General features: G+C 61.0%; 1 protein-coding gene across 2 annotated transcripts; it reads left to right on the top strand.

The window, feature by feature from the left end:
• Positions 1-7411: 7411 nt before the first annotated feature.
• RBBP8NL (RBBP8 N-terminal like) lies at positions 7412-25458 on the top strand. Of its 2 annotated transcripts, XM_014849167.3 has the most exons (14): positions 7414-7631; positions 15252-15396; positions 16449-16491; positions 17114-17209; positions 17623-17735; positions 18306-18378; positions 18905-19035; positions 19189-19271; positions 19544-19719; positions 20326-21046; positions 21310-21442; positions 21919-21989; positions 22086-22230; positions 23984-25458. In XM_014849167.3, the coding sequence occupies exons 2-14, from the start codon at positions 15336-15338 to the stop codon at positions 24112-24114; spliced, it is 1977 nt and encodes a 658-aa protein (XP_014704653.1). In that variant the 5' UTR covers positions 7414-7631; positions 15252-15335; the 3' UTR covers positions 24115-25458. The 2 variants fall into 2 exon arrangements, with proteins under 2 accessions (XP_044604411.1, XP_014704653.1); XM_044748476.2 differs by lacking the exon at positions 21919-21989 and having other exon boundaries at positions 7412-7631; positions 23984-25451.
• Positions 25459-26385: the final 927 nt, after the last annotated feature.

The raw sequence follows: 26385 nt of genomic DNA, 5'->3' as shown, positions 1-26385 counted from the left end.
TGTCCTGTCCGCTTGTCCTTCCGATTTTCTTATATTTTTTCTTCAATAGCAGACAAAATCTGCTGGGGTTGGAATGTCCTCGGGATCCTCCTGTTCACACATTCACTTAAGAAATGTTTGTGGAGCACCCACCACATGCCAGGTGCAGGACTGAGAGACGTCATTCTGAAGTTACCCCAATAACCAACAGGCAGTCGCTACGGAGACCTGCACCAGGCAAGCGTGTGGGAGAAGGGCCTGATCTGATCTGCAGTCAAGGGAGGCTGCCCTGAGGAGGTGATGTTTGGGCCAAGACCTCAAGGATGTCTGGGAGTTGGCTAGACGAAGGGGGAAAGCTGGCCTCAGAGAGTTCCCATTGGGTGGGCAGCAGTGGGCCCATTCAGGAGGAATCAGACCCCAAGGCTCCAAGGAGGCCACTGGCTGATCGGGCTGGAAAAGCAGAAGGTTGGCCCAGGGAGCCGTTGACGGCAGGCAGAGGACAGAGAAGGTCCCATTGAGAGGACCACCCCCTGGCCCTGTCCTTGGCTGTGTCTCTAAGATACTCCATCTTTAGAGCATCTGACGAGGTGGGGAGACGGTCGGCCCCCTCCACAGATTAGGAAACAGGCCTGTGCCCATGGCCTCGCTGCCTGGGCCTGCCTCAGGGCTCCACCCCGCGGGGCCGGTAGCAACTCCACCCCATGCACACACAACCCCGAGAGCGAGTGCCTCGCTCCCCTCACCCGAGGCCCGTCTTTATTTAAAACATTGATATTTTGTTCATCATGATTTCTTTTTATTAATTTTGATCTTTTAAAATGCTGCGTTAAAATATTGGCAATTTCTTTAAAAACTAAACATACCGCCACCATGTGACCCAGCAATTGCATGTGGGGCGTTTATCCCAGAGAAACGAAGACTGTGTTCACAGAGATCTGTACCCAAACGCTGGCCGCCATTTAGTGTGTGGTCACCCAAAGCCAGCATCTGCCGGGACATCCTCCAGGGGACAAACAGACGCACTGCAGCCCGTCCACACCGCGGAGCCCTGCTCAGCCATGAAAAGGAAGAAACTATTGAACGAACACGCCGCAATGTGGGAGGACATCAGGGCGTCACGCTGAGTAAAAAGCCAGTCCTAAAGGTCACGTGCCATATGACCCCACGCACGGAGTCCTTTTGGAATGACACATTTTAGAAATGGAGAACAGGTCAGCAGATGCCGGGGCTCAGGGAGGGGGCTGGAGGCGGGGGGGTGCGGTTCTAAAAGAACACGGGAAAGCTCAGAGAAGGATGATGGGAACATTCTCCATCTCGCCTTTGGCGAGGGGTCCCGGAACCCACAGAGGAGATAAAACCAACTTGTGTAGAACTTAGCGTGCGCACGCACACACATGCACACACACAAATACAAGAGCAGGTAACATGCCACCACGGGATGGGGTGACATCTTTGTGTAAAGGGCACACAAGATCTCCCCATATTTTTTCTTACAGCTGCATGTGATTCTACGATTATCTCAATTAAAATTTCAATTAAAGTAAAACCTGAAAATAGACGTTATTTCTCTCGATTACTGAGTTTTTGGTGCCATCTTAAATTTTGCGCCCTCTATCCTCACCCCACTCCCAATCCTGGTAGAGACCCTCCTCTCCTCCTGACCCAGCCCCTTGCTCTCTCCCCTCCAGACCCCTGCAGGCCAGGCTGGCGCGTTTGCCTCGGTCTCCCCCACAGCCCAGCTCAGAGCTGGGCATGCAGGCCTGCTGGGCCTGGGGAGCATGCCAGCGTGGAGTCCTCCTCAGCAATTCCACTTCTCATCTTTCTGCAAGAATCAATTGTGCCCATACTCAAGGAGGACGGCCCTGCAGCAGTTTGTTGTAGGCAAAAACCAAAACCAGAAATGGAAGCAGCTTGAACGTCTGTGGGCGGGGAATGGCCAAGGACAGCGAGGCTGTCCATACTGAGAGATGCCGTGGAGCTATCAAAGGAATGAGCAGGACAGGGCTTCTAAGACCAGCCTGATGGTACCCTGCCTGAGAGCTTGCTCACAGTAGATTCCCAAGCTTCACCTCCGACTTGCTGACCCCTAGTCTCCAGGGCAGGGCCTGGACGTCGGTCAATCCGCTCATCTATCTATTCATCTATCTACCCACCCATCTATCCAATTATCTATCTATCTATCTATCTATCTATCTATCTACCTGTCTATCTATCCATCCATCCATCCATCCATCTAGCCATCTATCTACCTATCCATCTATCTCTCCATCCATCTATCCATCCACCTACCTATCTACCTGTCTACCCAGCTATCCATCTATCCATCTATCTGTCTACCTATCATCTTTCATTCCTTGACACTACAATAGATACCTGAATGATTGTTTTTAGCAAGGACTCCAGACGCCTCCACCGCGAGGGTGTGCAGGACGTGCTGAGCTGAAGACTGTCAGTGGTTCTCATTAGCTGCACAACTAAATCACCTGAAGAGTTTTTTTTAATCCTGAAGCCTTTGGCAGTTTCTTAAAAAGTTAAACATAGAGTTACCATATGACCCGTCATTTCCACCCCTAGGTATATACCCAAGAGAACTGAAAATAGATGTTCGACCAAAATCTTGCACATAAATGTTCATAGCAGCACTATTCACAGTAGCCAGAAGGTGGAAACAATTCAAATGACCACTGACAGGTGAAGGATAAACACAGTGTGGTCTATCCACGCAACGGAATAGTACTCAGCCTTCAAAAGAAATCAAGCACTGACACAGGCTGCAACATGGATGAACCTCAAACATACTACGCTCAGTGAACAAAGCCAGACACAAAAGATTACATATTGAAGGATCCCACTTATATGAAACGTCCAGAACAGGCAAATCCATAGAGAGAGGAAGCAGTTTAGCTGTTCCGGGGGCTGAGGGAGCCACAGCTAATAACAGGGGGTTTCCTTTCAGAGTGATGAAATGTTCTGGAATCAGCAGTCATCATTGCACAAATTTGTGAATGTACCAAATGCAACCAAACTGTACACTTTAAGACAGTTAAAATGCGCAGTTGGTGGTTACACAGAGAAAGATCTGGCAGGAACACAGCCCAGCAGAGACTCCCGTGGGGAGGGGCGGGAGGTGACAATAAAACGAGACTTTGGCCTTATTTGTAATGTTTAGTGCTTTGCAAGGGGGGTCATCCTTGCAGTTCTTGTGTTATCAAAAAGTAATTCTAAACATAGGGCGCCAAGTGTTGAGGCCACATGGAGGGGGTGTTGTGGGTGCCGCCCATTCCCAGCTGCCCAGGCCAGGCCCGTAGCTGCTCCCCTCCCTGCCAGCCACCATTGGTCCAGGCTGGCACACAGCCCACTGCCACCAGGAAGCTCCCTCCCCCAGCCGTCTCATCAGGAGCCTGTCTGCAGGGCGGGTGGGGACAGGGGCCCCGGACACCACAGAAGGCAGCCCAGCCCCTGCAGAGCCCCCCACACAGGGCCATATTAATATTTATCTAGGGGCCGGGCTGCAGGGCTGGCCTGGCCTGGCCGCTGCCCACACCCCCATCTATCAGTCCAGTGACACAAACAGTAGGCGGGACGGCCGGCTTCCAAAGGTGCTTTGCAGATGCCTTTGAAGCCTTATCTCTCAGCCCTGCCAGCACCCCGATAAAAGCCCAGGAGCCGCCTCGCCCTGCTGGCATTCTGCTCCAGCTGTCCGGAAAGCAGGCTGGGGGCCTGGTGGGCTGGGCTCTGGGAGCTGCCCCGATGCTCTGCAGCCCCCGGCAGGGGCCGTCCCTCCCGCTCCGGCCTCCGTCTCCAACTGAGGAACAGGGGCCGTGGAGCAGCCCTGAGCTCTGAAACCTGGCCCTGGTTTGCTGGGTGCTGACGTGAGGGTCTGTGGTGTCGTTCAGCTTGTTTACTGTGAGCCTGGACAGTGCTCTGCCCGAGGGGCGGGGCTGTCTGTTTAGTACGTTGCATCTCCAGCACCTGCTCCGAGAGACTTCGACAAACGTGGAGCGAATGAATGAATGCATGATGCCAAAATATAATCTCATTCAGTCCTCACGTCTTTGTCTTTGGGTTACAGATGAGTAAACTAAGGCACGAGACCACCTGCTGTGTGCCTGATTCTGACAGCCAAGTCTCCTAAACCGGAGGGCCCACCACCGCACCCCAGCCTCTCTCCTGGGGAACCCGCTGCACCCCAGACCCTCGCCTGGGGAACCAACCACACCCCAGACCCTCCCCTGGGGTGGGGTCTGAACGCACATAGACAGGGGATTGTTTCCCCATAATTACCTCGGGGCCTCTGCGTCTGGCCAGCTAACAAGGAGAATCTGGGGCCTCAGACATGAAGGGCCAGGCAAGAGGGCCGCGGAGGCTGGAGGCACAAAGGGGAGCTGCACTTGACCTTCTCTTTCCTCTCGCTTTCCGCCCACAGCTCCCAGAGCCAGGGAATCTTTGCCTGGTGTTCCTTGAAGCTGATGGCTGGGCCAGTGGTGCCACCTGTCCCCAGACCCGGCCACAGGCACAGCCTGCACCGTGGCCCACCTGCCCAGGCCTCCAACTCCTGGCCAGCTCCGGCTCTCATGCTGGCCCCTCCAACCAGCACACCAGGAAGTGCACCCCCAGACATCACGGGAATGCCCAGCTCAGCTGTGCCATTCCACAGGGCGTTTTCTGCGTCTTTGGGTGGCTGGGACATTCGTGTCAGCTGAGGGAATCCAGGCTTCTAGGGCAGGACCTTGGTGATGGCCAGTCAGATGGCTGGGGAAACTGAGGCCCGAACCAGAGTCTCTCAGTGGATCAGAAGCAGCTGAGCTCAGGATCCAGGGCTCCCGACACCCAGTCCAATGGAGTGGGGGAGATGTGGGCTTGGAAGGGGCCATGTCACCCTCCCTGACTGCCCAGTTCCTGTTCTGACCTCATGGGCCACCCCGCCCCTGCACACACTCTCCAGCCTTGTGGCTTCACCCCCTCTGCCCCACGATGGAGTCCGACTTCATCAGTTGTGACAGATGCACCTGCCTGGTGGGGGTGTTGATAACGGGGAGGTTGTGCCTATGGAGGGCAGGGGGTAATGGGAAATCTCTGTGCCTCCCTCTAAAATTTGCTGTGAACCTAAAACTGCTCTAACAAAGCTACCAAGTTAAAAAACAACTCTATTGCGGTATAGTTTGCATAAAACAAAGCTTATGTTTTTCACGTGTATAGTTGATGAGTTTTGCCAAGTTAGAACTCCCCTGTAACAACCACCACAACCAAGATATAGAACTTGCTGTTGCGGGGCAGGCCCTGTGGCTTAAGTGGTTAAGTTCACGCGCTCCGCTGCAGGAGGCCCAGTGTTTCGTTGGTTCGAATCCTGGGCACGGACATGGCACTGCTCATCAAACCACGCTGAGGCAGCGTCCCACATGCCACAACTAGAAGGACCCACAATGAAGAATACACAACTATGTACCGGGGGGCTTTGGGGAGAAAAAGGAAAAAAATAAAATCTTAAAAAAAAGAGAACTTGCTGTCGCCCCAGAAAGTTTCTTCTGCCCATCTGTCCACCCCTATCCCAGACCCAGGCAACCTCTGACCTGCCTCTGGCTGTCGTGGGCCAGACAGTCCTTCCCAGGTCCTGTCTGTGGAGTCGGCCAGTGTCCCCCGCTGAGCGGTGCCCTCACCCTACAGATGATGAGATCTCCTCCTGACCACCAAGGTGGGTGGCCCCCCATTGTTGATCCACTCACCCACCCAGGCACGGGCCAGGCGAGTGTGAAGGCAGCGCTGTGAGCATTGCGGGGTTGCTGGGCTGTGGGGCAGAGACATTTACCTTTAAGAAGCTTACAGGTTTTGTTCAATTTCTAACAGGATCCAGTCGGAGACCCTGACTGTCAGCTGACCAACACTGTGGGCACCTCCTGGGGCAGATGCTGGCCCAGCTGCTGTCACAAAGCCCACTTTACAGATGAGGCCCTGGCGCAGAGAGGTTGGGTGACTGGCCCAAGGTGGCCCAGCTCTCAAGGGGCAGAGTCAGGATTCCAACCTGGCTGAGGTGGGGGGAGGGGGAGCAGGACACAGGTAGGCCAGTCCTGGCCGGTTTGAGGGTCAGCACTGCTGGGGGGAGGGTCTGACGCTGCCCCTGCCTCTGCCCTCCCATGGGACACCTGTTGACACACACATGCAAAGCCACAACAGTGCATACACGTATCTCTGACTCCCATCATGCCCACGGTACACCCAGCCACACACAACAAAAACACGTCCAATCATGGGCACACATGCAGGTGAACACACACAAGCTGAGAGGCAATCCACGGACCTGCATTCAAAGGCACGCACACACACACGGTCCCCACACATCACGCTGTGACTGCCCTCGCTGCGTCCACTCCCTCACACGGTACACATGCAAACACACACCCGACAGCACACAGACTCCTCACCAAGGGCCCAGAGAGGAGGGGCCGGCAGTGGGCCTCGCGCAGGAGGCAACCACAAAGCTCTAGGGCCTGGCCGGACCTGGGGTGGCCTTGGCTGACCGCTACCGCCTCCCGAGAGCCCAGGGCCAGTCCATCAGGGAGCAGGAAGTGCCTCGTGGGACCTCACCACCAGGGCTGCTGGCCTAGAGCCCAGGTCCTCTCCTCTGAGCCCTGAGCATTCCCTCAGGTTCCCCTGGGCGCCCTTGGGGGAGAGCCTCGTGGACTCCCCAGAGGCCCAGCGCTCCTGTGCAGAACTGAGGAAGGAGATGTGGGGAGGGGGCGTGGGGCGATCAGGGCAGGGCAGCACAGGGTGGGGCGCGTGTGGAGGGGTCTGTGGGGCAGCTGCAGCCCTCAGAGGCCAGCTCTTTTCTGCATGAGTGCAGCCACTGTGGCCGTGCAGAGGACAGACACGGAAACCACAGCACCTGGCTCCTCCCGCACCCTCAGCAGCACCCCTAGGTCCAGCCCCCTGGGCACCCCCAGCCTCCTCTGAGACAGGGAGATGTCCGCCCACCTGGGCTACCCCCCACCCCGCTCTACTCCAGGAGGGGCGGAGTGGGGAGTCCTGGGCAGGGTGTCTCCCAGACCCCACCTCCAACCTCAATTCTGGATTTCCGTCTACTGAGCTCTGATAGAGACAGGCCTGCGCTCATGATGCCCAGTTTACAGACAGGGACCCCGAGGCCAGAAAGGTCAGCCCGCGGTGAGCCTGGACATGAGGCAGGAGGGGATGCTCTGGGCCAGGGGCCCCTGCTGCCACCTCTGCCCCAAGGTGACAAGACCAGCAGGTCTGCTCACTCTTGCCCACGCCCTTCATGTCCCCACACCCCCGCAGCCCTCTGCCAGGTCCTTCATGTCTGAGGCCCTGGCTTCTCCTTGTTCACTGCCCAGCTCCAGCCAGAGGCACAGGCCACGAGGTAATTACAGGGGAAACAATCCCCTGTCTATGTGGGTTCAGACCCAACCCGTTTTGCCACTTTCTGTGCAATGGCAGAACCCGCTGGGCAGCTTTGGGCAGTCTCTGCCTCCTTTCTGCTCCTGGCTGGGAGAATCGAAAACCTGTCAAGCAGGTTTGGCTAAAATTGTGTCTTGTTGCCTCTGCAAGTTCACACACTGCTGGCTTCTATCTCTCTTGGGCGAGCAGGAGCGTCCGGCTCAGCACGGAGGTCGTGGAGGTCGACGCGGGTGAGGGGCCATGTGAGTACCCGGGGACCGGGCTGGGAGCCTCAGCTGTCCTCTGGAGGCTGGGGTCACTGTGGGGGTGCTTGCCATGGCAGCCAGAGGCCCAGCCCCTGCTTGCTGGGCAGGAGGAGGGGGCCGGTGGGGCCGGCGTGAGGAGTGCAGCCACCTGCTCTGGGGCTCCTGATCCGGGGCCGAGCGGGGGAGGGGGCTCAGTGGGCATTCTGGGCAGAGGGGCTGGGCGCAGAGGCAAGGCTGGGCCTGGCACCACTGCACCAGGAAGTCTGCGTCGTCTGGTGAGGATCTGGGGGCGCCAGGAATGGGCTGGTGGCCAGACACTCCATCCTGGACCTGCCTCGATCCTCACAGGGTAGAGGGGGGCAGCCGGGGGGTGAGGAGCAGCACACAGCGCCACCGCCCACAGCTGGGTGCTGGGTGCTGTGGGACACTCCACTGCCCCTGGCTCAGTGTCCCCTGGGAGGCAGTGACAAACAGCTCCTGGAGGACACAGGACCTGCTCGGCCTCCCCCAGACAGGCCTCAGGGAGGCAGCCAGCAGCCAGGGAAGGTACAGCAGGCTGCAGTGGCCGCCCCGTCCTCAAGGAGTCGTGTTGCAGGGCCCACTGTTACCTGAGCCGCAATGCGACACCTCAGCCCGCCCAGTGAGCAAGCCAAGCGAGCAAGCGCCTGCCTGTTCCTCTGTGCATGTGTCCACGTGGGATACACAACTATGTGTGCACATGTGAATGCGTGCACATGCATGTGCAGGTCTCCCTGAGCTGGTGCGGTGCCGTGTGCACAGCAGGGGAGCTGGCTGAGGGTGGCGTGCGTCTGGTGTTTGTGTGTTGGAGTGTGCACTAACGTGTGTTAGGATGTTGTTGGGGTACTGCTGCGTCCATATGTGAGTGTGGGCATCACACATGTGTGCCCGTGTATTATAGGTCTATGTGGCTGGCGGATGTTAGCAACCGCCCTGGCAGTGACACCTCTCTAGATGCAACCGGCCACCATGAACTGGCCCAGGAGGTCCCTAGTTTCTGCCCTGGCTGTGCCCCTCATGAGCTGGTGACCGTGGACAGATGACATCACTCTGAGCCCCAGGTTCCTCATCCATCAAGTAGGGGTCACTGTGACTGTTCCACGGCGAGCGTGAGGCCCAGTGAGTCACTGCATGTGAGGCTCCCGTTGGGTGCCTGGCACGTGGGGCCTCCCAGGCTGGCCCCTGACCACCTGTCGATAGGTCACTGGAGTACCCACCACATCCGAGGAGTCCCGACAGCCCAAGGAGGCACAGAGCCCCCTGCCTCCGGGAGCCGGGGTCAGGGCACGTCGCCAACATCTACATTATGGACAGGGACACCAAGGCTCTGCCCAGCACCACAGAGGCCACACAGAGGGGTTAGGGACTAGAGCCCGTTCTCTGCTCCGAGCCTCAATGCCTGCACCTGTGGATGGGACAGTCAGCACCTCCTCGGAGGGCCGCGCGGGCTCCAGTCACATGTGCGCGCCAAGCCTGGGCACTCAGTAGGTGTTCCGTAAACACTCGTGCTGAGGACATTTTACGGGCTCTGATGGTGCACCTGGCCCTGTGCAAGCCGGGCAGGAGGTGGGAGGCGGCGGGCCCCTTGGGGAGCGGCAGGGTGAGGTGCAGGCAACCTGTCCTTGTGCAGCTTCCTCAGAGAAGCTTTGGGATCGGGGTGGCGCCCCTGCAGTCGATGCTATGCCCCTGCAAGTGCACAGGGCCTGGCGCGGTGCTTGGAGCAGAGCGGTCACGCAGGAAGTAGCAGCCGCTGCTATTGTTACTGCCATGTCGTCATTAGTGTTTAGTGGGTAGATGGATAGACAGACAGACTGATGGCAGAGAAGGAGCAAAGTCAGGGTCAAGCTCAGAATTCCTGTGCCCGAGGGGCCTGCTGGAGCGGGGGTGGCCTCAACAAGGGAACGTGGTCAGGGGTGAGGAGCCCCACCCCCAGTGCCACATGCTTAGGCACCAGAGGAGCCCAGGAGCAGAGCAAGAAGCCACACCACTGCAGTCTGCTGCTCAGCCAGATGGTGCCCAGCCCAGGCCGGAGACCACAGCTGGGGCCTTAGTGACCTCCCTGTGCATGGGGGCTGGATGGCTCTGGGCACAGCCACCAAGACTCAGTGGACTCGAAGTGTCCACACAGTGAGCAACTGTACAAAGATGCTGATGTGTGCCATCACTGTTGGCACAGTTAACTGAGCACTCAAGCGGCCAGGTTCTGGGCTGAGGGTGCAGCACCCAGACAGACGTCACCTGGGCATACATTACCCAGAGATGCATTTGTGTCACCCGGACATGCGTCATCTGAATAGGCATCATGCAGACAGGCATCACCCGGACAGGTGTCACTCGGACAGGTGTCACCCGGACAGGCATCATGAGGACAGGCATCACCTGGACATGTGTCACCCAAACATGCATCACCTGGACAGGCATCACCCGGACATGTGTCACCCGGACAGGCATCACCCAGTCAGGCGTCGCTTGTTACTTGGTAGCAGCCTCACAACAACCTGACATGGGGGGTGGGTAGTATTACCCCACAGATGAGGAAACTGAGGCTCAGAGAGGTGAAGCAACTTGCCCAAGGTTGCACAGAAGGTAAAGGGAAGACAGGACCAACACCGGGACTGTGGGCTTGGACGCCTATGCCTTCAGCCCTCTGCCAAGGCTGACTCCCTGCCCAGTGTGAGTGGCAGGCAGACGGTCATCGGCAGGGCTGACCCACCTGCCCTTCCCTCCCACCTGCTCCTTCCAGGGGCTCAGCTCTAGCAAAGACCTTCAGGCCTGGGCCTCCAGAGTGGGTGGGGTGGGGAGCCCCTGGGCCTGCCTGGGGCCCTAAGGAGCCAAGGGTCTCTGCCCCCGCCCCTCCCTCACAGGCACCTCAGGCCACCCTCTCCTGTGCACAGGCCCCCCAAGGTCCCGCAGCAGCCGCCCAGCCCCTGACCCCACAGACTTGCTCCTCCATCCCAGCCCCACTGCAGCCCCCACCTCAGCCCTGGCAGCTGTGCCCGGAAGCACCCAGGCCTGAGGACAGCCCATCACACCTTCAGAATTCCCTGAACCCTCAGCCCCCCAGCTGCCCTCGGCACTCCTGGCAAAAGCACAGCTGGCCTCCTGGGGAGGGCAGGCCCTCTGACCCCCCGGCAGGAGGCCGTAAACCCTTTACGTCCCGGGTTCATCCCACTTCATTCCACTCACAGCCACCAACTTCTTCCCAAAAGCCCCAGAGCTTTCAGACTTCACCCCGGGTGGGGACCTGCTTGCCTCCACCTCCCCCGCCTCCCCCAGACCCTCCCTACACTCCAGGAGGCTGGAGGCTGGGACAGGGTCTGCCCCAGGAGGCAGACTCTGTCTGCTTTGTCTTGTCCAAAAGCATTTCTGTCACCTGCTCACCCTGGGACGTCACACCATCCCCACAGCACTGTCACCCATGGGCCGGGTGGCCCTGGGCCTCCGCAGGAAACAAGGGGCTCCCTGCGGGACGCAGCCCTCCCAGTTCTGCTTCCAGTCACCCGCACGGTCCTGCCCCAGGGCCTGGATCCGTGCTGTTCCTCCTGCCCAGCAGGAGAGGGTGCCTCCTGCTGTCGTCCAGGGACCCTGAGAAGAATAACCAGTCAGGGCCTGTGGGGCAGTTTGGGGCACAGAGAGGAGCCTGGGTGGGGGGGGGGAGCGGTGGGAAGCACAGGGCCCAGCGGAGGGAGCCCCTGGCCCCTGCTAACCACAGTGACGTCATCTGGAACGGTGTCTGCCTCTCGCTGGGACCCAGAGCACTCACAGGCCTCTCCTGGGCCCACGGGCAGCCCAGCCTCCGTTGGGTGGCTCCTTTATGGGCGTCAGCCCAGCCCAAGGCCCACGGCAGGTGCTGTGGGGAGAGGAGCTACCTGTAAGGCGGGTCTGGGTGGAATTTCAGGTGCTGCGGCTCCGCCCCTCCCAAGCCCTCCTTACTGGACCTGCCAGTGGCCTGAGCCCCCAGAGGCCCCAGCTCACCCTCTCACCTCCCAGGGCCCCGCTGCAAGATAAGGATCAGCAAAGCCAGCACAGCAGGGCCACTGGGGAGCTCGTCCCTGGTCCACGCAGGGCGAGGATGCAGCATCTGCTGCTCCTGAGCGAGTTCAAAGACCAACTCCCACTTCCCACTGGGTGGCCAGGGCAGAGGACACCATCTCTCTGGGCCTCAGTTTCCCCATCTGGAGAGTGGGCTCCTTGCAGTGTGGTGCGGGCTGTCTTGAAAGTGACTGGAATTCGGCGTCTTGTCTCCAAACTGCAAGGACATCCCTCATCGGGTGAGCTTCTGCTTCCGGCTGTAGGTGGGGGATCCTCCCAAGCCCCCTTCGTTCCCAGAGCCCTCTCACCTGACACAGAGCCAAAGCAGTCACCCCCACGCCCCCGGCCAGCACTGGGGGTGTCCCGGAGCCCAAGCAGGTCTGCAAAACAAGTTTGAAGAGCCCCACCTTCTCATCAGTCCACCCTCCACCACACCCCAGCTGGCCCTGCCCACCGGCTCCCAAGGCCACCACGGGACACAGGACCACGCTCTTCTCCAGCCAGGCCCAGTCCCACATCCAGAAGTCTCAGCTTCTCCGGTGCTCTGATGCTTGACCCCAGGTTCAAGGAGCCGGCTGAGAGCCAAGCTCCACTGTTAGTCTCCCTTTGGACAGCTCCAGCGATGTGCTCACTCTGGCCCCTGGCTTCTCTTGGGGTCCCAGGGCCTGCTCCCCTCAGTCAGAGATGCCCCTCCCAGAGCCCACCACCCCAACTTCCAAGAGCCCAGAGCAGTTGCGCCTCTTCTGCGCTCACCGTGCTCGAAGCCCGCAACAGCCTGGCTCCCGTTGTGCGGCATCACACTGCAATGGCAGGGGCAGTCATTCCTCCTGCCTTGGAACACTTGGCAGCCAGCATTTGGGGGCTTCCAGGTTGATCGTTGCTGTGAACATTCCCGAGTGTGTCCTCAGGGCAACCGTTGAAATGCAAATGACACTGTCTCCCCTTCGTGAGGCTGTGCTGAGGATAAGGCAGGAGGAGCCTCGTGTGATGGGGCCGAGGGCGGGTTTTGAGCAGAGGTATCAAGGGCCCAGAGAAATGCGTGCTGGTGGGGCAGGGTGGTGGCAGGGAGCCTGATGCAGTAGCCCAGGTGATGCACCAGCGGTCCGTGGTGGCTTGGGCCCAGGGGCATGGTGGAGGAGGAAAGGTGAGATTCTGGCCATATGAAAAAGCAAAGCTAAGTTGCTGCTGACGGATCAGAGTGCGATGCCAGAGAAAAGTCGCGAGTGCCAGGAGCCCGGCTGTCTGTTTTTGGAGTCCAGTAGGCCCTGGGATCCTCGGGCTGAGGACCAGGAGAGGCCACCGCCCCCTGGCTCGGAGGCGAGACCCGGAGGGGAAGAGGATGGCTCTGGCCCCAAGTGGATGGGGATGGAACCAGTCTCTTCTGTATGAGACTCAGGGTGCAGAGCTGATGCTCAGAGCATGGGTCCCCTCATATGTATGACAGGGCTGGCAGCACCCTGGGCTGGTGATGGATGGGTTGGGCTCAGCCTCAGTAAATGGAAGCCGGAGTCAAAATGAACACACGTGATTTCTCAGACCTGAGGTGGGCCAGGGACAAGGACCTGGGGCTTCAGTACCCCCAGCACACACACACACACACAGCATACATGCACACACAGCACACACTGTTCATGCAGTGCACACAGAGCACACAGCACACACACACACAGCACACATGCACACACAGCACACACACACTGCACATTCAGTGCACACACACACACCTGCACCACACACACAGGCACACACACACACACACACCTGCACCACACACACAGGCACACACACACACACACACCTGCACCACACACACAGCACACACACACTGCACACACACACTGCACATGCACATGAAGCACACACAGCACTCATGCACCACATGTACGCACAGTGCTCACACACATGCACCCAGCACGCTTATGCACGCACACATGCACACTGCCCAGCCCGAGAGAGGGCACAGCCTGACAGAGTGAATGGGAGCCCCGTGCAGAGGTCTGAGCTGCGGAGGCCAGAGCTTGGTCCAGCAGCTGGGCAGCCTCTGCTCACAGTGCCCCTCCCCTCACAGAAGGAGCTGGAAGAGACTTCCCCAGAAGGGCTCTGTGTGTTGCAACCGGCTAATGGGTTCACAGAGCGTGTAATGTGCGCCCAGAGCCACCGCAGGCCAGGCCTGGCCAAGCCTCCTGACCTGCTGCCCAGCCTCCCAGGCCTGGGGCCAATCTGTGACCACAGAGGGAGGGGAAGGAAGAGGAGTGGAGGAAGGAGAGAGGAAGGAGGGGGAATGAGGAATAGGGGAAAGGGGAGGAGGCAGCCACAGCCCCATGAGCTTGCTGCTCCCAGCCCGGGACCTCTCCAGGCTGGTGGGGGCTCAGAGAGGCCTGGAAGGGTGTGAGGACGAGAGTGCCTGGGCCCCAGGCACTGTCCCTTTAATTCTGACCTGTGTGAAGGGACCAGGGCTGCATCAGGGCGGGGCCTCTGTAAGGAGGGTCCTGGAGAGAGGAGCACCGTGATGGCGATGATGGCAGGAGACTAGGTGGTGACCTCGCTCTGCGAGGTGCGGGTCCCACCCTCAGCTCCGCCAGTGGGTGGGCACCATCCACTCCGAACTCTGCATCCTGCCTCTCCAGTGAGGATGGTAACAGAAGTTCCCACAAGGCGGATGGGCGGTCGGCACTGGTGGCCTCGCTACCTGTGCATGGCTGCCACAGGGGTCTGACGCAAGGATTGAGGGGCTCTTGCCTGGCAGAGGCTGGCACCTGGCACCACGGTGAGGAAGCTGCTGCTGGGCGGAGCCCCAGCCTCACACCCGGCTCCAAGCTGGACCCTGCAGGACCCCACAGGATGCTCACAGGTGCCCAGATACGGGTGCCTTGGCCGCCACCCAAAGGAAGCAAGAGCAGCTCAGAGAGGCTAGCACTCACAGGGCACACGGCAGGCAAGATCTATCCAGCACCCAGCTTGGGCTCTCAGCCCCACATTGTTCATTTTAGAAAAGGTTCTGTGGGAGGCACAGAAAAGGGCCCAGACCATGAGGGGCGGCTGGGTGAGTTTCCACCAAGGCAGTGCGCGTAGTCGCCAGCTCCTGGATGGGAGAGACCCTCTGGCCTCCGGCCCCCACCATGTACCCATTCATGTACCCGGTCCTTCCCATGGGTGAATGTGCCATGGCTTACTGACCTGCCGCCATGGGTGGTCTGCGTGTCTCCAGTCTGGGGCCTCGTGAACACGCGTGCCTTGTGCCGTCATGACTCCAGCACCAAGCAGGAGCCGGCGCCTTTGGGGACCTGCTCTGCTGGGAGAACTGGATTAGGGAATTGAGATTGAGAGAAAATGCCCCATCCCTGCTGTCCCCCACCAAGTTCCCCTCCGGCGTGGACGTGACCCAGTGCGGGCGGCATGGGGCGGCCCAGAGGACGGGACTCTGGCCCCCCATGGCGGTGGTTCTGCTCCCACACCCATGGGGACAGGCGCTCACCTCCTCTCTGGGCAGTGGCCCCTGAGTGGACCCTGCGGCCTCCAGGCCCTTCCTGAGCCAGCGTGACCCTCTCCCGCCTTCCTCCTCCACAGGCTAGAAGCAGAGGGCTGGTAGAGGCCGAGGGGCTGTCCCACACCCTGAGCAGAGAGGAGCCTGGGCCGGGGCCCTGGGAAGCCATGGAGAGCTTCGTGGAGTCTCTAAACAGGCTGAAGGACATCCATGAGAACGAGGTCCTGGGTGAGTGCGGGGTCTGCACAGTCTCCATCGACGGCGGGTCTAAGGGCCTGGCCAGGCACTCCCGCAGGCTGCCTCCAATCCTGCCAAACCTGGGGACCGCCCCTTCCAGGCCCAGCAGGGGAGTCTCAACCCAGAGCCCAGAGCTGAAAGTGCCCAGGTGCCCGGCTGCAGACCAGCACCCCAGGCGTGGCCCCAGAGAGGGGTCCTCCCAAAGGGAGGCCCACGGCAGAGCAGATATACAAAGCTGGACCAGACCGCAGAAAGCCGAGGGGCTCTGGTCCAGACGGGCCCTTGCCCACGGGGGCCTCGGCATCCCCAGAAGGGAGGTCGCCCGCCTCCAGGAATGGGAGCTTGTGGCTCGGGAAGCCTGTATGGAGCATTCCAGGGCACTGAGCTGAAATCCCCTTGCTTCCCCTGGGACACCCAGGCCAAGGTCGCCCCAGCCTGCACACCTGTCCCATTCCCGCACTGGCGACAGGGCTGTCCCATGCTCCTCTGCACTTCTGTGACCTTTCCTGTGTGTGTAACGAGCACTCACACACACCCTGAGGGCCCAGAGGGCCTGGGTCACCTCCCCAGCAACCCAGAGGTGGGGGCTCTTGGGATAGCAGGCCAAGATGGACCACAGTGAGGTAGCAAGGAGGGGGTCTGCTGGGCTCTCCCCCCAAGAGCCTGTTCTATTTCAACACTAGCTGCATCCCCCCCAAAAAACGCCCCTCCTGATACTTGGCCAGGTGGCTGGTCATTGCCAGTATCAGGGTCCCTACCAACCTCCAGACAGATCCCAGAGCCAGAGACCCGAGGGGAGGGAGACACTGGGCCCGGACCAGGGGTCCCAGGCAGCCACGAGACTGGCAGAAGATGACAGCGAGCACAGACCGGGAACCCACCATGTGGGGCGGCCTCAGGGGAGTCAGTGAGGGGACCTGGGCAGGCGTGGGGGTCTGGAGAGGTCCCTGTTTGACACCCAGGGACAGGATGTGCCCTGGGCTCTGCTGAAGGAGGGGGCAGTGTCTGGGCCTGACCCTCCCCTCGCTTCCTCGCTCCTCCAGGCCTGCAGAACAAGCTTCTGGAACTGAACTCAGAGAGGTGCCGGTGAGTCAGGCTGGGCTCTAACCCAGCAGGAAACAGATGAAAAGGACTGTGGCTCCCCAGTCACTCACTTCAGGCCCCCGCAGCCCAGGGCACTGCCACTGTCCGTGATGCAGAAGGGGAAACTGAGGCTCGGCGTGGGCAGGGCATTGGGGGCAGTTACTGGTCCACAGTCATGCCTCGAGTAGCTGCTGGAGCTGGAACTGGAAGCTCCAGGCCCACCTGAGGGCACAGGGAGCCTCACGGGGGCTGGGCAACCCATGTCCACTCCAGGACCCTCCGGGACCTGTGATCACAGACAGGAACCTCATCTGAGCCCTCAAGACCCAAGGGGTGGGCTCCCTGCATCCCCATGTCACACACGGGGCTTCAGTTCTGTAGCGCTACAAGTGGCACCTGGACAGGACAGAAGTCCCCAAGGTGGCCGCGAGCACCTGCACTTGGGCGCGCCGGGTTCAGCACTGCCCTTGGGAGGCCCCACTTTATAAGGCGGTCCCGCAGCAGGGCGCACCCAGAAGACCCAGCCCAGGACAATGCCAGGGCAGTGGGAGAGGCCACTGGGGCGCGGGCAACATGGGGCTCCCCAGGCAGAGCAGGACGCCCCCTCGACTGTTTTCCCCCACAGGGACACCCAGAGGGTGGAGGAGCTCTGTGCCAAGAACCACCAGCTCAGGGAGCAGCAGAAGGCGCTGAAGGAGAACGTGCGGGTGCTGGAGAACAGGTGAGCAGGGAGAGGGCCACCAAACAGCCCCGCTCGTGATGGGGGCAGGGGAACAGGTGAGCCAGGAGAGGGCCCCCAAACAGCCCCGCTCGTGATGGGGCGGCAGGGGGAAGCAAAGATGAGAAGGATTCCATGAAGAATGAGTTTGGGAAGCTCTGGGGTAACTAACCCAGGGAGGTTTCTTCACTGCAGGACCTCTCAGAGCCTTAAGTAAACTGCATTTTCAAGGTTCCTTCCCGAACCCAAGAAAACATGGAATGCTTAGCCGGCAGGGCAGGGGATGTGGCAGGGCTCCCACGGAACACAGATTGGGAAAGGCAGGGGACATCCTAGGAGCGAGGCGATGAGGGTCCCAGCCCCCTGTGGGCCTCCACCCGCCTCCTCAGAGTGGCCTCTTGCCCCCTGCCCTGCAGGCTGCGGGCCGGCCTGTGCGACCGCTGCATGGTCACCCAGGAGCTGGCTAGGAAGAAGCAGCAGGAGTTTGAGAACTCACTTCTCCAGAACCTGCAGCATGTCTTCATCCTCAGTGAGCCCTCCCTGGGGCCCCTGCGCCTCAGTGTCCCCTCCTGTGGAGGACCAGTGACCCCCAGAGCCTGCTCAAGCTGACATGGGGTTGCAGGGAAAGGGGAGAAGGCAATCCCGGCCTAGGCCATCTGGGGGGCAACCCCACACCCCAATTCACAGACAAATGGTACAAGGCCCCCAGCTGACCCATGCATGTCCCTCACTCCCAGTCACCTGGGTGGAGGTGTCCCTGCCCTCTCAGGGCCTCAGCTCCCTCCTCTCTGTGATGAGGAGGGGTCCCGCAGAGTCCTGAGGTCCTACTGGTCCTAATAAGGAGGAGGACAAGCCCCCTTCCCTTGGGGGATGCCCCAGGGACAAGCTTGGGGGGGGTCCCACCACTTTTCGCAGCCTCAAGGCTGGCGCTGTTCACTCAATAACATCTAGTCATCTGCTCACGCGGAGCTTCACGGGGCACCTACTGTGTGCCAGGCTGGCGCCAGTGCCCATGTCACCTCTGGGGAGGACAGAGAGGGGGCTTCCCTGGGGCTGTGCCTCCCCTCCCTGGCCCTTCGCTCATCAGTGCCTTTTGCAGCCAACGAGCTGAGCCGGCTGCAGGAGGAGAATGAGGCCTTGAAGGAGGAGGTGAAGCGGCTCCAGGGCCCTGGGTGAGTGGGGAAGGCACCAGGGTGCGGAACACCCGCGATCCCCAATACCCTGCCCTCAGCAGGCGCCCGGCACAGTCTGCAGGACACCAGGGCACACAGTGCAAGAGGGAGGGGCAAGGAACACCGTGCCGGACCCAGGCCCAGCACTGGGGTGGGGGTCCCACAGGCCGTCACCACAGAACAGAATTCCAACCTCCCATGGTCTGTAAGTACAGCCACCCTGTACATGGACAGGAGCCCCAGGGGACACCCTAGAAATGGAGCGGGTCCCCAGCATGCACTGCGGCTCCAACCTTGAGGCTCTGCTGGAGACACCTCTGTGAGAGAAGCCAGTGGGGGTCTGCTCCACCCTGCACTGTGAGGTGGAGCAACTGCAGGCAGCGTCAGGAGAGCTGTCCTTCCAGGTCACCCGGACGTCTCCAGAGAGGTGGCTTGGCCCCCAGAAGGGCGCCCGGGCCTCTCTGATCATCTCTGGGGGCACTACCCTCCCTCACCCTCCCTGCCTTTGCCTCCTTTCCGGAGACAGGCCCAAATCCCAGGGCACGGAAGGTGCCTCGGATCCCCCCTCACCCCTGCGGCTCCCCTCCCTGGGCACCCAGAAGGCCGTCACTGAGAAGCCACCAGGAGGCCACAAGGAGGCCGAGGACGACCACCTAGGTCTGGGTCCATGGGGAAAAGGTGCCACAGGGGACGGGAGAAGCCAGGAGGCCCGGGCACCACAGGACGGTGGGGTCTGTGGCCGTGGGGTGGAGCTGCCCACCCCTCGGAGCGCCTCCCAACCTGTCCTGCCCACTGCTTCTCCTCCCACAGAAAAGTCTCTGGGGTACGGGACGTCTCCAGTGGCCAAAATCTCCCCGGGGGCCAACCTGCCTGAGCCACGGGCCCCAGACATGGTGAGGGCGAGGGACCCAAACCCACTCCTCTCTACCAGGCAGCTCTGGGCAGGAAGCTGGCAGCTGCCAGCCCTGCTGTGTGCCAGGCACTGCCTGCCAGCCCCACATGGCATGTGCCTGTCCTCTATGCCAGGCAGGGACCACTGAGCTCCATTCAACATGGGTGGAGGCGAGGCTCAGAGTGGGTGGGTGACCTGCCCAAGGTTGCACAGAGAGCCAGGGCAGAGGGCAGCAGCTGGCCTCACCCAGGCTGACCCATCCACTCTGTGCAGAGCCCCCAGCGCATCTCCAACCAGCTGCATGGGACCATTGCCGTGGTGCGGCCGGGGTCCCGGGCCTGCTCTGCTGACCAGGGCTCTGCCAATGAGACACCCCCACTGCCACCTGCCAGATGTAGCCCACCCAGCCCACCTTGCCCACCTTACGAGAACAGCCTCCCCCTGGACAGGTGAGGCCCCGCCCACTGCCACCACCAGGAGGGACCTCAGCTGAGCACCCAGTCTCCAACTCTGTCCCACCTTTCGGGAAGGATTCGTGGCCCAGGGAGCCCCTCTGATTCTCCCACCAGCAGCCCCTGACCTTCCTTGGCTTCACTCTCCCGGACACCCTGCCCAGAGCAAAGTTCCCAGGTGGACATCTCCTGAATGGCCAGGACCGGGTGGAGGGACATGGGGGAAGGAGATGGGCCCCACACCAAGCCTCTCATGGTGGTGTAAGACCACTTTGGGTGTCTGAGAGGAGCGTGGGTGGGGTTGAGGTAGACACACGGTTGGGCCAGGTGGCTCGAGGTGATGGGGCAGGTAGCTGATGCCCAGAATGGGGAGAGGCCTCAGTGTGCAGGACCCTTCTCGGTGCTCCAGGTCACCTCTGATCAGGTCCACGACTACCCACACGGCTTGGCCTCCAGAGCTGGGGTCCCAGAGCCCACCCCTCTCCTCTACCCACCCTGTGACCCAGGGCTGCTCCCCTCAACTCTCTGGGCCCCGCTCCCCACAAGTGAAATGGGGCTAACGGGAAACGGGCCATGGCCACTGGGCTTCTCCTCCCCTCACAGCCTCCTGCGGGCTTCCCAGCCCTCCGCCGTGACCTATGAGTCCCTGAAGCGCTCCCTCCAGGCTGACCGCCTCTGCCTCCTGAACCACCACCTGTCCCTGCACCTTCGGAGGCCCCACAGCAGCCCCCAGGCCTCTGCCACAGCCCCCGGTGGACCCTGGCCCCAAGGCCTGAAGGCCGGGGAGGCAGAGGCCTGGGAGGAGCCGGCCAGCCTCCTGGGCCTGCCGGGCACCCTGGTGGACGTCAGGGACCCGCGGCTAGAGGGGGCACTGCATCTGCTCCTGGCCCAGCAGTTGCGGGCACGGGGGCGGGTGGGTGGTGCCAGGCTGAGGGGCCTGCCCACCCCAGGCAGGACACCACCTTCCCCATCAGCGGGCTCTGACTCCGAGGTCCCCCAGGGCCCTGAGGGCAAGGCAGCTGGGGCAGCCCTGCTCAGAGGGCAGCACACACAGCCCACAGCCCCGGGAAGTCCTAGGAGGAAGGAGGCCATAGCCCCACAGGACTATGTCCCAGACAAGCCCCTGGACCTCTCAGAGAGGGGCCGGGGCAGGGATGCCTCCAAGCCCACTGGCCAGCTGGGGTTGCTCAGCCCAACTGCCCACACGCCCAGCCCCACGCTGCCCCAGGGAGCGGAGCCACCTGTCCAGTCTGGGCCCCAGGGACTCAGCAATGGCACCAAGGAACCCAGAGCACCAGACCCAGGAGAGCACCCCACACCCTCGGTAAGGGCCCGACCCTCTTCTTGGCCTCCATGCGCCCCCACCCCAGGCCAGCATCCAGCCAGGTCCCAGGCTGCCCTCTTCCCTCTGCTCCACCAAGCCAGTTCCCAGTGACAAAGCCTGGCTGCCTGATTCACACTAGAGAGGAGTTGGCTGACCCTCCAGCTGCGGCCCCAGCCAGAGTCCCACAGACTTTGCCCCAGGCTGGGTTGGGGGGCAGGGCAGTCACCTCAAATGAACTCCAGCCACTTGCTTGCTGCCCCCAGGACCCCCCACATCCTCTCCCAGGGCCCCAGCCCAGCCTGCCCTCTTCAGGCCGGATGGGAGATGAGGCCAGAGGGAGGCTAAAACTGCCCTCCTGCCTGCAGACGCCTGATGCTGATGGCCACCCAGATAAAGGTGAGTACCCCAGGTCACGAGAACCCAGGAAGTGGTGCCGTAGTGGGGAGGGAGGTGCAGTGGTCAGCGTCAGCTGGGGGGGACCTGTCCCAGGGTCCAGCTCAGCCCGTGGGCCTCACTGGCCATACCCTGCAGACCCAGAACGGACTTGAGGGCCCAGGGTGGGCACGTCGCTGACCATAGGCAGTGAAGGGAACAGCATCCTAGCAATTAGGGCTTCAGGGCGGGTAGTGAGCTCCCCGTCACACAGCAACCAAGCCAGGAGACACCCCTGCTGGTGGGGTCATTGTACCAGGCACTGGAGACACTGGATCCGGGTTCGACCCTAGGGCGGGTTACTCGGTCCCTCTGTACCTCAGTTTCCTCGTCTTCAGAGTTGTTCCCACTTGTCCTAGTGTGGCAGGCTAGAGAGGCCTGTGCTTCCGCTAGACTCCTGGGCCCCCAGCCTGACCTGCCTTGTACCCTGCGTCCCGCAGGGCTCAGCCAGGCTGAAGCACAGCGGCCAGAGGCAGACGACCAGGATAAGCCAGACACCTCAGACAGAGAGGTGGGTCCCCGGCCACATGTTCGGGTGGGGCTGTCTAGAGGGCTACCCAGGCTTGGAGGGAGGGTCCTGGCACTGACCATGCACCCGCTCCCCCAGGTGGGCCTGAGCTCCGAGTCGGGGGCCACGCCAAGCACGCCAGAGGAGGGCCCCATGTGCTTCTGCTCCAAGGAACGCAGGCGGGGCCTGCAGCAGAAGAGGAAGCAGGCCCTGGACTCAGACCCAGCAGACCTGTGGGGCGAAGGTACAGCAGCTAGGGGCGGGGGGCACAGCACCAACACCCCACCCCACCTTTCTAGCCACTTGGAAGCGAGAAACCAGCCCCTGAACCTCTCCCAGAGCAGGCCCCTTAAGCGGAGGGCCCCAGGGTCGGGCCTGTGTGGATCCTGAGTCCACTCCCTCCTCACTGCATAGCCAGGCTGGTGCCTTCAACCTGAGCCTCAGTTTCCCCCGGAAAGGAGGGGGCGATACCAGAGCTAGTGTGAGAGTCCAGTGGGACAAAGCCGAGCACAGTCACGACCACGGTCTTCGTCCTCACGGAGGAGAAGGGCATCCGGGCCACAAGCAGCCCCAGGCCTGGCCGTCCTGAGCCCCACTCCTCTCCCAGGCCCACCCAGGAGCGGGCAGCGACTCCTGGACCCTCTCGTCCACCTTCAATGAGGAGCAGCGGCAGAGGGTGCAGCCCTCTGTGTGTGGGGGGGAGGGTTGTTCCCCAGGGGAATTGGGGGCTGCTCAGTGTTTGCCACGGGTGGAGCTGTGGCTCCTCCCAACAGGGCCAGCAGAGCAGTGGACCCCAGACTGAGGGTGTCAGGATGACCTCCCACTTCCTGCTCTGGCCACACAGGCAGCTCCGCGGGGCCTCCAGATGCCCATGAGAGCTTTCAAACGCCTGAGCTAATAATGGCTGCTGCCCTGGTGTTTGTCCAAGCAGGCTCACGATGCGGTGGGCTGGGCTGTGAGCGCCACAATGTGCCATTGTTGCTGGGAAGGTGACAGCGGCCCCTGTTTGCTCTGGGGAGTGGTGGAGGCCTGCATACCTGTCTGATTGCCAGGCACTTCCTGCTGGGCACATTCAGAACCTGTCCTGGTGGGCACAGTCCGTAGGGGTGCATGGGTGTCTGCTCCCACCCTCCACCCTGAGCAGGGCCCACCCCCCGGGCCTCCCACCAGGCCAGGACAGGGGCTCCGCAGCAGGCACCCACACCCAGCAACACCCACACTGGTGATCAGTGAGTATGAGGCCCTTGCTCAGCTTGTGGCCAGCACCGCTATGTGCCAGACAGGGTGCCCTCGGCTCAGCGCCAGGGACAGCACCCTTGTGTCTTGTGACCCCCGGAGAGGTGCCAGGTGGCATCCAGTCGTTACTGCCTTTGGGCCTCCTGCCCCTGCCCAATGATGCATCGTCTCTGTTTCAGACACAGGGAACTGAGATGCAGAGAGGTGAGGTAACTTGCCCAAGGTCACAGAGCTGGTACATGGGGTCAGGACTCCAAGCTGACCTGTCTGACCCAGAACCAGAGCTCGTTCTGCACCAGAGACAGACCTGGGGCCCAGCATCTTGGCAGGTCCCAGGGACCGGATGCCCCTCCCTTGTGGCCCCAGCCCAAGGGCAGTCTCCTGGGGGCACCCAGCCAGTGTCTCAGGGATTCTGAGAGCATTTCACCAGAAGTTCAGTTTATCCAGAATGTCCCAGGCCCTCTGCAAGCCAGTGAAGGAGACACTAGGGCCAGGCCACCTCCAGGGTCACACCCTGGGGAGTGGGTCCACCCTTCCACCAAGTTCCCACGGCTCACCCTCCGTCAGGCCACCGCTGCTCTGCTGTCTGCTTCTGTCAGGAACAAGTGGATTCTGCCAGTGTGGGCTCTGAGTGACAACTGCCCATGCCCAGAGACTGTCCACGAGGCCCTGGGGAGTAGGGGAACCCAGTGTCACTGCAAGGGAAGATATAGAAGGCCACTGCTGTGCCTCCCAGACTAACCTCTGTCTGCTTCCCACAGCCTCCAAGAAGCTGTCCCGAGGGAGAAGGAACCCAGGGGAGCCCCTGATGGCGGCCGAGGAGCCCAGGGGCCTGAGGGACCCAGAGGACAGCAGCCCCTCACCCAGCAACAGCAGCTGGGAGGAGACCTAGCAGGCTGTGCCCGGGGTACCACAGCCTGCCCAAATGCACTCCCCACCTGACTGCCCATGGCCAGGACAGCCCACACCACCAGCTCAGCAGCAGCCTAGCACGGGCAAGGGGACTAGGTCCTGGCCCATGTGCAGAGGGGCTGGGAAGGCCGAGAGGGGGTCTTTGTCTTGTCTTTCAAACCCCTCCATCTTAATCCACCTCAGAAATAACCCTGCCGTCCTACCCTCACCCCAACATCTGCTCCCTTGGGGAGAGTGGGGGTCCGGGAGGCATGGGAGGCAGAAATCGCTCAGGCTCCAGCCCAGCCCTCACCTCCGCTGTGCACAAGCAGCCCCTCCCAGGCTGTGCCCCCTAACTCCTACTGCCCCAGATTCCTCTGGCATCGCAGACTCCCCGGGCCCTGCACACCTGGCCCCCCCTTTCCTAATGGGGCATGGAGCTCCGAGAGGCGGTCTTGGGCGCCCCCTCGTGGAATCCCACACACAGGCACTGGGTGGCAAGTGCAGGGGAGGCTGGAGGGCAGTGGTGCAGTGGAGAGGGTCCCCAGGGTGCTCAGGAGACAAAGCTGTAAAGAAGGATGGCGTATGCAGTTGGCAGGGTCGGGGGTCAGCCGGGCCTCCACCTGCCTGGGCAGGTGACTCGAGAGGCTCTTGAATGCGTCCAGAGACGGGGAGGTCACTCCGTTGCAGGAGGACAGGATCAAAACCAGCCCCATTTGCAGAGTTACAGGGACCAGGGTGCCCCCGAGGAGGGACTTGGGGGGGCAACAGAACAGAGAATGAGCACCAGCATATGGGACCACACACAGAGCCCCCTCCTCACTGACACTCCTGAGTCCTCAGCTGCACGTCTGCCACTGACCAGTTAGCCATCTGCATGACCACGTGGCAGCTCACCCAGAATCTACCCTCAGCACTTGGGGATATTCTGACACTTTAGGAGGGCATGTCTCGAGTGCCTCCGTGGGAGGAATGTAAACAGGTTCCTGGGCCCCACCCCAGACCCACTTGAGCCTGGGAATCTGTATTTTAAGAAGCTCCCAGGGGCAATTCCCCTGGACATGAAGTTTGAGAACTGCCCCTTGCAGGGCAAAGGTAGGACATGGGGCAATGACTGGGCTGGGTGAGGCCTGGAGCAAACTGGGAGTGCAGGCCTGACTAAGGAGAGCAATGGTCCCCTGCTTGCTCACTGCAGCCTGTCTGCCTGCTGGCTCGAGGGGCCAGAGGGACTAAATTCCCAAGAGAGAAGTGTAGGGGTGTGTGTGCATGTGAAACTTCCCAGCTGTTAACAGTTGCTTTGATTTTTCCGAAATCAAATAAAACAGAACCTGTGTACTGCATTCACATCGACTTGCAGGCTGAGTCTGGCTCACGGGCACCCTGGGTGGAGGAGAATCCACACAGGGCAGAGCCCAGGAGAGAGTGCAACAGGACCTGGAAGGAGACCGCGTTCCTCCCAGAGTCCCTTCAGCACCCTCAAAGCTGAACAGAGTGCCAGGTGGCAAAAGAGAAACATCTACAGGGCCAGCTCCATCACGGCACAGCAGACAAGCACGGATTTGGAGCTGAGGGGCAATTAAAGGGGTAACATCCCTCCATCACTCCATCCTCCCATTGCTCCCTTTTTATTTTCCTCATCTGACATCAGCTTAACTGTTAGCTCCCAGTTTGTCAGTCTCCCCTCACCTGTCGGGGTCCTTCTAACAGTCACAGCTGGCCAGGACGGAGGGCCCATCGTGCCCCATGCCATGCTCAGCACTTGTAGTCCTGGTCAGACTCCTCCCTTACAGGAAACTCACGAAGCACACGGTTAGCACCCCCACTGTACAGGCAGAGAACCTGAAGCTCAGGGAGGGTAAGTAACTCACCCGAGGTCACCCAGCTGGCAGGTGGCAGAGGAGCCTGAATCTGGAGCCCACACTCTTAGCTACTCCAGTCCCAGCACCCCCACCCACCCCACCCCCAGCATCAGCGGGCACCAGGACTCCCTGAGAGGGGCCTTCAATGCGTAGTTTTCCTTCCATTTCTCAGAAATGCCACTCCCCAGGAACACCTGACGGTGCACACTCAGTCCCCATCACACACTTGGTCAAACCCCACATTCTACCCAACAGAAAACTGCCCACTTTCCCTCCCAGGTGAGGGAGAGGTTGTGAAGGCCACTTTGGAAGGGCAGAGGGAAAAGGAAAGGGGACAGACTGGGCATTGGACAGCCTACCCGTGGTGGCAAACAAAGGTTGGTAGGAGGAAACACGGCCAAGGTGGGAGATGG

This window comes from Equus asinus, chromosome 15, assembly GCF_041296235.1.
Source record: "Equus asinus isolate D_3611 breed Donkey chromosome 15, EquAss-T2T_v2, whole genome shotgun sequence".
Classification (NCBI taxonomy): Eukaryota; Metazoa; Chordata; class Mammalia; order Perissodactyla; family Equidae; genus Equus; species Equus asinus.
The sequence above is the reverse complement of the archived record's forward strand: the minus strand, read 5'-3'. Positions and strand labels throughout refer to the sequence as shown.

Bases quoted from the DNA above. Each gene is read 5' to 3' on its own strand.
- RBBP8NL (XM_014849167.3), top strand. From the start codon at position 15,336: ATGGAGAGCTTCGTGGAGTCTCTAAACAGGCTGAAGGACATCCATGAG. The intron at 15,397-16,448 runs GTGAGTGCGGGG...TCGCTCCTCCAG, and splicing joins CCATGAGAACGAGGTCCTGG to GCCTGCAGAACAAGCTTCTG. The intron at 18,379-18,904 runs GTGAGTGGGGAA...TTCCGGAGACAG, and splicing joins AAGCGGCTCCAGGGCCCTGG to GCCCAAATCCCAGGGCACGG.